The sequence below is a fragment of the Corylus avellana genome, chromosome ca4, assembly GCF_901000735.1.
Source record: "Corylus avellana chromosome ca4, CavTom2PMs-1.0".
NCBI classification, from domain to species: Eukaryota; Viridiplantae; Streptophyta; class Magnoliopsida; order Fagales; family Betulaceae; genus Corylus; species Corylus avellana.
Window position 1 is genome coordinate 4,024,360 of NC_081544.1, and position 9,795 is coordinate 4,034,154.

General features: G+C 33.9%; 2 protein-coding genes across 2 annotated transcripts in view; both read right to left on the reverse strand.

Moving 5' to 3' along the window:
* Nucleotides 1-2,988: 2,988 nt before the first annotated feature.
* Nucleotides 2,989-7,947, reverse strand: LOC132179839 (serine carboxypeptidase-like 7). The gene is made up of 14 exons (XM_059592624.1): nucleotides 7,778-7,947; nucleotides 7,551-7,687; nucleotides 7,333-7,409; nucleotides 6,959-7,081; nucleotides 6,737-6,839; nucleotides 6,607-6,644; nucleotides 6,404-6,505; nucleotides 6,217-6,297; nucleotides 5,954-6,109; nucleotides 5,801-5,872; nucleotides 5,413-5,531; nucleotides 4,618-4,731; nucleotides 4,463-4,517; nucleotides 2,989-3,250 (listed from the first exon to the last, which is right to left on the reverse strand). Exons 1-14 carry the CDS (start codon nucleotides 7,912-7,914, stop codon nucleotides 3,167-3,169), a joined length of 1,398 nt encoding a protein of 465 aa, XP_059448607.1. The 5' UTR covers nucleotides 7,915-7,947; the 3' UTR covers nucleotides 2,989-3,166.
* Nucleotides 7,948-9,181: 1,234 nt separating this feature from the next.
* Nucleotides 9,182-9,795, reverse strand: part of LOC132177876 (serine carboxypeptidase-like 7) — a 3,975-nt gene continuing 3,361 nt past the window's right edge. The window contains exon 4 of the mRNA XM_059590353.1: nucleotides 9,182-9,235. Coding sequence (XP_059446336.1) covers nucleotides 9,182-9,235 — 54 coding nt within the window. The remainder of the gene's footprint in view (nucleotides 9,236-9,795) is intronic.

A 9,795-nucleotide genomic window follows, 5' to 3' on the forward strand; every position in this document is an offset into this window, starting at 1 on the left:
GTTTTAAGTTTATGTGAAATCATGAGTTTAGTAATTTTTTTTGGAGTACAATTATGGTCACTTTCCATTTTTTTTTCTTATCCTTTATTAAAGCTTTTAATAACTTGTAACTCAATTTTTTGCATTGACAGTGTATTGATGTATTAATATTACAATTTTGATTTTTTGATTTTTTTTTTTTATTAAATTTTATAGTTTAGGGTTTTAACGGGTCGGGTCTACCCGATTAGACCCGGTTATTTTAAATGGATAAGCGGGTCGTGTCGGGTTACCCGACTATTTTCGTGTCAGACCCGATTACCCGTTTAGCTAAACGGGTCGTGTTTGTGTATAGGCTAATCGTGTAATGGGTACCCACGGGTCATAATCCGGGTCGTGTCAGGTACCTATTTTGCCACTCCTACTTCGAAAGTTTGGAGGGACATTGACAATGTTTTACTAGTTTAGATAGGATATTGTCACATTTAAAAATTTGAGAGAATATTGTCAATTTAATAGTAATTTGAGGAGCACGTGGACTTTATCCTAATTTTTTTTTTTTTTTTTTTTTTTTTCACTCATCAATGACACTCACATTTCTCAGAAACTCATAGGTTTGTGCCGCTGATTTTGTGTCTGATGTGCTCCAAGCCTCCGTAGTTATTGCATAGGAAAAGCCAGCAACCACAGGGGCATCTAAAAATATTATGTTGGCAGTCTGGAAAAGTATGACAATGGCAAAAGTTGAATGAAAATTTGTCCAGACCATGAAAATTAATGAAAACATTGCGGTACTTAGCTTAGCTACGTACTAGGTAGTAGGTACTTCAAATGTGTACCTTTGTCTATGTGTTTGGTTCGTATATCAATGTTGGTAAGCCCCTAGTGTAATCACTGATATTGAATTTTAATGGGCCTGTTCATTTAAAGAAGCACGGATGTTCATTTAAGAGCAGAAATCCTAAAAATGAAATGAACCTATTACATTAACACCATGTTTCAGTGTAGACCTATAAACAATTCGATGAAAAAGATGATCATGTTAAAAGAATCCTACCAATCTGGTAAAGGGATCCATTTAAACCGGAACAACCAGGGCCTCCATTCATGTAGGGTAGAAGAGGATCAGCTCCCGGTTTCCCTTCCGACTCAACGAAATAGTAGAAGAATTCCACATTTCCCACACTTACGTATCTGTGTATATATATATATATATAAATCCCCCATCAATATCATCGATTGCCAGTCAATTAATATATATATATATATATATATATATATAGAAGAGAAGATGAAAGAAAAAGAAATGTAAGACATATATACCCAGTTTCAAGTGTAAAGGGTAATTCACCGGGGTAGCCTGGAAGAGTTTTGACAATCCATTGAGAGATCGCAGTGGCTGAGACAAGCAGAAGAAGCAGAAAATGGAAGCACATTGAGCTACTTGCTTTGGAAGCCATAATTAAGAGGCGGTTTTTTGGTCTGTGAAGCTGAGCCGCCAGCTACAATAACAAGGCTTCAAACTGATTGTGGATTTACATGAATCCCCATCTTCCCCACTTTGAAAAGAATAAAATGGACAAAAGAAAAAGTAGATTGACATGAATAGACGATTAGCTGTTAATTATTTGCTATATTATTTTATTAGTATAGAAAGTTAGATGAATTATAATCGGTTTGGAGACTTGTAGTTTAGCATAATAAAGAATTAATATAAAACTCCTTCTCCAAAACCGGCTTTTGGCTTACCAATTGGGTGGTCCGATCCGGTTAGTGTTCGGTTTTGACGCAAATTGTCTCGCCCAACCCGCATGAAGTCATCGTCTGTCATTAATCATTATCATGCCGTGAATATCTGCTTCAAAACTGCTCAGACTTCAGACTCAAATTGTAATTTTCTTCTCTCTCAACATCCGTATTTCGATTCCGATGAGCTTGCCGGAGCTGCAATAAGGCTTGGATGTTCTTGTACGAAAAGGCCCCTCGATGTCTTCATAATGTCTAAAGTACCACTTTCTCGGCTCAGGACGTTTTTTTATTTTTTATTTTCCTTTTTTCTTTTTCTTTTTTCATGTGTCTATTGTGACCTGTATATATGATCACTATGTGAGCATTTATGAATTTAGAAGATTTTCTTAATTCTCTCCTGCATATTTTTTTTTTTTTTTTGACATAGCTTGACCTTCTTTTATTGGGACCAGAAAATGGGCAAGCATGATGCCACCTACAAATTACATATATATATATACATATTCTCCGAGGGAAATTACACCATCCCAAAAAGCATCTTATTAAACTTAGCAAAAATATTACCTATTAAAAATGTGATATGAAATGTATCAAATTCCAATTTAAACTTTTATGAAGAATGAAAAAAACTTTGCTCTTGCAAAACTGTAAAGAAAAAATCAAGTGACTAGAGAGGAATTCCAACGATCGACACCAATCAATACGTTACTTTTGTCGTCAGGAACAATATACTAAAATTGCATCAAGATCAAGTGGATGTTCTTTACCAAACAAAAGTCAAATAAATTTTAAAGTAAAAAGTCAAAGAATACTTTTTGAATTCTTTATCAAACAAAACAGTTTTTTACTTGGCACATTTTTTTTTGTGTACTAAAAGTATTTTTTAATATTTCTAACGCAATTTCAAATATACTCTAATTAGATTAACGAGTGAAAAATAAAATAGTTAATGACAAATAAGCCACTGCAAAATAGAAAATTTCGAATAGGCCTAGCTTATGTTAAAAAGAACATTCAAATATGCTTCTATGAGCTCAATCGGCTGGATCACGCTTAATGAAGCGGAGGTCACTAATTCAATCTTCATCTCTCTTATGTGACATGTCAAAAAAAAAAAAAAAAAGCCTCTATGAAACAGAAAATTTCAAATAGGCCTCTATAAAATAGAAAATTTCAGAAAGACCCCATCTATTGAAAAGAAGAACAAAATTGTAAATAGGCCTTATATGAGAATGCCACCTGAGATACGTACGTACCATAGATCTCTTTCTTTATGAATGGTTCATTCTCGGATTTAGATATTCAAATACTCCAAAAATAGAAATAGACTGTTTTTTGGAAATATTCAGTCCAATGGACTCCAATTGCAATTAACATCTAATATAAGAAAATTTATCCCAACAATGGGAATTGAAAAGGCCAAAAAAAAAAAAAAAAATTACAGAGGATAATAGTAGACCCATCTATGAAACATGTTATAACATTCCTTCCTTTTGTACTCTGGTGGCGAGTGTCCAGATCCCTGCACAAATTAGAAAGAAAATATGTAATCTTCATTATTTTTTGAATGTTATTAGAGGTATTATAACTTTTAATATAAATTCATGTTGAAATAAAAAAAAAACTTTTAATACAAATTCTTTATAAACTGACATAGCAGTTCAAGTGTCACTTACTGTGTCAATTATTAAAATGTGGACGGTCATATGACAAATGATAAATGACACTTACAACATCTATAAATGAGAAATGATAGAGACACAACTTTTTGACAGAACTTTGGCCAAACTTTTCTCTTATGTGGTAATTTTTTTAAAAAAAAACAAAACAAAATAAAATTAAAATTAAAAAAAAAAAATATTCTGAAGCAATAACATCCTATGTGGTCATTTTTTTTTTTTTTTTTTTTTTATGAAAAATGCTTCAGTGCAATATAATGCCCACATTTGGCCCATTTTTAGTGACATGGCAGATGAACAATCACATGAAAGGGAGGATTCAAATTTGAAATTTGAATTTCAATCCTCTCTCCCCATCAGACAAGTCATTAAATATGAGCCAAACGTGGACATTATATTGCACTGTAGCATACATCATAAAAAAAGAGATATGCTGTAATGCAATAAAAAGATCATTTTTTGCTCATAAAAGTCTTAGGTGGCAAGAGGCCACAGCAATTACAGATGGGGCCTATGACCACTTGCCACCTAGGACTTTTATGTGCCAAAAATGATCTTTTCATTGCACTATATCATTTCTCTTTTTATTTGGTATTTTTTTTAAAAAAAAATGATATTTTTCTTTATATTAATGACCAATTTTTATTAAAAAAAAAATGACAATTTTATGAAGAAAAATACCATTTATATATATCAAATAAAAAAAAAAAGACCCCATAAGATGTTATTGTTTCAGAATTTTTATTTTGGTTTTAAAAAAATGACCATATAAGAGAAAAATTGAATTAAAGTTGTTTGTGAAAAAGTTCTAGTAAAAAGTGAAGTTATAACACTCCACCCAATATGATATGATATTGTCCGCTTTGGGTCAAACCTGCATGATTCTATTATTGGGTTTACCCCAAAATGTCCCATACCATTTAAAAAGAACATATTCCCTATAAACACATCATTTTTTTCACACCCAGACAATATGAGACATCATAGAAGTACTCCAAACATTTTTCCTAGTTTTATTTAGATCAATAAATAAAAAAATTAAAAGCTTTTCTTGCCTTCAGAGTCGCGTATGTCAAGCGGTATCCATCATTTGTATATTTCCTCGTGTACCTAGACAACAATGCACATTATTAGCGCTATATATATATATATATATAATTGGCAATAAAAAAAAAATGGTGATCTAATATATGGCATTAAGAAAACTAACCCTGCAACTTGACCACTCACAAACCAGGGTCGCCAGTCAGTATCAAGTGTTAGGTCTAGAGAATTTATCCACCGCTCAATACCGTTATGTGGGATAACCATGTCATGGTCTCCACTGCACAAAGAGTAAAATTTGTAATTGTCTTTAGAAAAAAACAAAAGAAATTGTAATTGTCAAGCAAAGAAACTTTTTATTTTCTGATTTCAAAACAAAAATAGTAACCAAAAAAAATACAAAATGCAACCGGTCTTGGCCCAAAAAGAAAAAAAAAAAAAAAAAAATTAATCATTTGATCAATATTTTAATACTCCCTTTTACATGTAGATTCAAATTGTTTCCTAATAGGTGAAGCCTAACATACGGAATAATTAATTCAAATAAGAGGTAAATTGTTGAGATAAATGGTAATATAACATGGTGTCATAGCAGTGATTCTAAGTTCAAATATTGTCTCTGTCATTCACCTCTAATTTCAATTAAATATTGAGTATTGGACCCCATCTATTAAAAGGGAGTTTGAGACTGAACATGAGAGCAACTATTATAATATAAATTAAAAAAAATTTAATTAATCAATTCCTATTAATTTAAACTCTTAGAATAAGTGATAATTTAACATAACATAACATATATAGTCATATGTAGTTTTCTTTTACTTTTTACTTTTTACTTTTTTCTCTTTTTTTTTTGGGGGGTAAAAACCAGTTTAACCCATGAGAATTATTTTTTAACATAGCTACTGGTGTAACTAATAATCAATGCAATCAAATAATTTGAGAAGTTGAAGATAGGAACCTGAAAACTAGGATTTGCAAGCCTGTATCAGTAAGATTTTTGTGATATGGGACAACATCATTGGTGACAACTGTGTAGTCCAAGGTGATATTGCACCTAAAGAATTGTTTGATTGTTCCCTGTTGACATATTACACATACCTCAATCCATGAGCTATTACTAAAGAATTATTATTACTAAACCAATAATAATACTATTAAGCTCGGACCGTCTAGATTGCTAGTAATTTGAATAGTAAATATAAAAAAGTTAGTATGGAGTTTATCAGTTCAAATAAATTTAGAATACCCATCAATTTATCTGAACAAGTAAACCTCATAAAAAATTTTTACATTTAGTTCCGACAACAAATTGGTGAAGATTGGGATTAGTCACAAGAAGCACCTACCGGTCGAACATGGAGAGCATCTTGGACACTTCTATAATTTCCCCATATGTCCATGAGCAAATAATCAAAATTCTGCCAAAGGAAAAGGGCGAACAAATCAAATTAGATGAACTCAACTGCATGAGAGAGAGAGAGACAGAGAGAGAGATTTACTTTGCACCAAAATTCACCAGTTCTTCTAGGCGATGGCAGAATGAAATTTTGAGAATTATCTCTGAGAGATCTTCGAGCTCTTTCTTCTTTTGCTTTGGGTGACAAGAAAGCACAATCGGGTTCCAATATATTTTGCGAGCTTATAAGCTCTATGCACTGAAGATTCAGATAAATGATCACTCATTCTTGCTGCCCATTGAATTGATCAAAACCAAACATGTTGTAGTAAACAGAGGTGAGCGGTGATATATAATCACTCAAACCTGGGAGATTGCTGAAAGTGCCTCTGTGCAGTTTGCAGTGGTCGGATCAGCGTAATTCCCATGGCAACTGGTTTTTGCTGACTGAAATTGAATATTATTGAGAAGAAGAACAATGAATCAAAAGATGAAATATTGGGAACCAACTACAATTACTTATCAAAATTAAGCTATATATTCTAACAATTACCTTATACATAGCATCTGATATTAAAGCCATCCGGTGTGCAAATGTGACCTTTGCATTCGTTTCTAGATCTGTATTTGTATGTGGGCATCCAATCGAGTATCCCTGATAATATATATATATATTTAACAACATTATATTCATTGCAATACAAAATGAGTAATCAAAAAAAGAAAAAGAAAGGATGTGTTAGATCATGTATTTACTTTGAGATTCACACGAGGCGTAATTCCTGCTTCATTACCTGCAAGTCAATAAAAAAGAAGCAGGTTTGTGTGTATAATTCATAATTAGTTTACCACAATTGGGTAATTGACTTCAATTAAGTTAAGTTACCATTTATTATATCTTGAGCAAGAATTGGAGTAATTATTCCTGCATATGAATCGCTTCCAAGAAAGACTGGATTTGTCACAAAATCTGGGTGTACGCCCAACCACTGCATCATAAATGCAAATATATAATTAGCAGATAAACAAATAAGAGATCTTTTATGGGTTTTGCTTCAATTCAATCGAAAGAAGGAGTTTAATTATTCTTAATATCAAATACACTCACGTTTCTTAGAAACTCATAGGCTTGTGCCGCCCATTCTGTGTCTGTCGTCCCCCAAGCGTCTGTAGTTGTTGCATATGAAAAGCCAGCACCCACCGGTATATCTATAAATATTATGTTGGCTGTCTGGAAAAAGCATTACCATTATCAGTAACCAAAACTATAAGCAGAGATTTTCGGATTCGGATCCCCTGTTTGTGTGCTTTCACATGTTGAAAACTAAAGTTACTTGCCGGCTCAGTAACACACAAACTTGTACATTTATTTAGACCGTTAGATGTAATTGAAGACTCAAGAATCTCATATTTTATAAAATTTGAGAGGATTATCTCAATCCGAGATATTGAGCAATCTTACTAAATTTAATAAATGGGTACCTTTGTCCATGTGTTTGGTTCGTATATCAATGTTGGTAAGCCCCCAGTGTAATCACTGATGTTGAATTTTAATGGGCCTGTTCATTTAAAGAAGCACGGATGTTCATTTAAGAGCAGAAATCCTAAAAATGAAATGAACCGAGTACATTAACAGCATGTTTCAGCGTAGATCTATAAACAATTCGATGAAAAAGATGATCATGTTAAAAGAATCCTACCAATCTGGTAAAAGAATCCATTTAAACCAGAGCAACCAGGGCCTCCATTCATGTAGAGTAGAAGAGGATCAGCTCCCGGCTTCCCTTCCGACTCAACGAAATAGTAGAAGAATTCCACATTGCCCACACTTACGTATCTGTATATATATAAATCCCCCGTCAATATCATCGATTGCCAGTCAATTAATATATGTGGAAGATGAAAGAAAAAGAAATGTAAGACATACCCAGTTTCAAGTGTAAAGGGTAATTCACCGGGGTAGCCCGGAAGAGTCTTCACTACCGATTGAGAAATTGCAGTGCCGGAGACGAGGAGAAGAAGCAGAAAATGCAAGCACACTGAGCTACTTGCTTTGGAAGCCATTGTTGAGAGGCTTTAGCTGAGAGCCTCCGCGGCTAAAATATAAGTATAATAACGTTAACTAGTCTTTCTTTTTTCTTTTTTTTGGAAAAAACGTTAACTAGCTTCAAACTTGTTAGTAATTAAATAATTTGAATTTGATAGGCATTCAGGTTAGTTTGTTTGATATAATATCTGATGGGCATAGAAAGTTAGGAGAATAACAAGGGGAATTGTAGCCCATGAAAGTTAGCTGGAATTGTAGCCCATGAACGTTAGCTGAAATGTTAAGTATACTAATTAAACACTTGGATATAATGTTAGAGTTCTTTTTTGTTTTTTTTTTTAAATGTCCACACAAGAGAAAGGAGAGTGAGGATTCGAACTAGTGACCTTCACTTCATGAGGCGTGATTCACGGCCGATTAAGCTACTCCTTGGGGACGAGTTAAAATTATTTTATATGACTATCTCAATCAATTCTTGAATCCATCATTATAAAAAAGAGTAATGCTTAAAATTACATTTTTATCCAACAACTATCCCACAATGATGATGGATGACGGGTCAGTCCAAACTAACAAACTCTTGATATATATATATATTCTTTGGGTTTTTAGGGCACTTTTAAAATGTATTATTTTTGAAACAGTTCAATCTCATTCATTGATAAACGAGCATAAAGCTCAAACAACACAGAGCAAAGCTCTAAAGCAACTATAGCCGAAGTTACGAGGTTACAAGTGTCAAAAATGACGTATTACATTCCAGGCTCATACAAAATCCGCTAACCTATGACTAACTCTCAAATTAAACATCAGATCTGCGCCAAATAGATTCAAACCAATGCATAGATAGCTCTTATTCCTCGGCATTGAGGGTAGAGAACCCCAAGCCAAAACTCATCCTCCTGGACTAGAAAGTCAGAATAGCGTTCACATCTACAACCCAAAAGGTCTGGACCAAATCAACTACCCCGAAGGGCTTCAGGCAGGCAGATCGAGAGAGAAGACCGAGAATTATTACAAGCAAAAAACAAAACCGATACAGGAAAACAAAACAAGACAGAAAGAACAAAAAAGGAAAGTTAGACAAAATTACAGGGAAATAACCAACAGAAAAAAGCATACTAAGAGGATGACAACATCCGGAAAGAAGAGTTGATCGCGCGCTCGCCGGAAACCGAAAATGGAAAGGGGCGTTGGAATCTCATCGCGGTGGGGGGTGCGAGAAAAAGGCCCAACAGAGGACGGTGGGAGGCGGAGCAGGCGCATAGGAGATCCGCGGCGCACTCAAACGGAGGGGAAGTTTAGTGAAACCCCATGAGCATCATCCACAAAGGATACCTAAACAAGCAGAAACAACAAAAGCAGAAACAGAAAGAAACAAACACAAACTCTAGCAAAAAACAAGAAAAGGAGAGAATACAAGAAAATAAAACAAAGAAACAAAAAACCCAAAACAGAAACCACGGCGGGGTGGAAGGTTGTCGGGGGAAAATGGTCGAAACCCGAAGAACCTGGACGGAGCCAAAGAGGACACGCGGAGGGGCGAGCGACAACATGGGTTTGGCAAGGGCAGAAGATTGGGCAAAAAACGGTCGATCCAAAAGCCTAGAGAAAAAAAATGGACCAAAGGAGGGGGAAGAGGCGGAGAGGAAGGGAAAGGAAAAAATCGCCCTAAGAGCTAGGGGCATCATGTATGTAGCAACCCAGATTTTTAAAGTCTTATTTTAGAGATATTAAATTGATACTATGATTATATTAATATTCATATTAGGTAATGGCATTTACTTTGAGGTTGAGATATTTATTGATGATATTAGGTAATAATATTTATTCTTGAGGAATTTATTAGATCTTATGAATATTATTAGAATGAATATTGATTTGAGGTTATTATATCA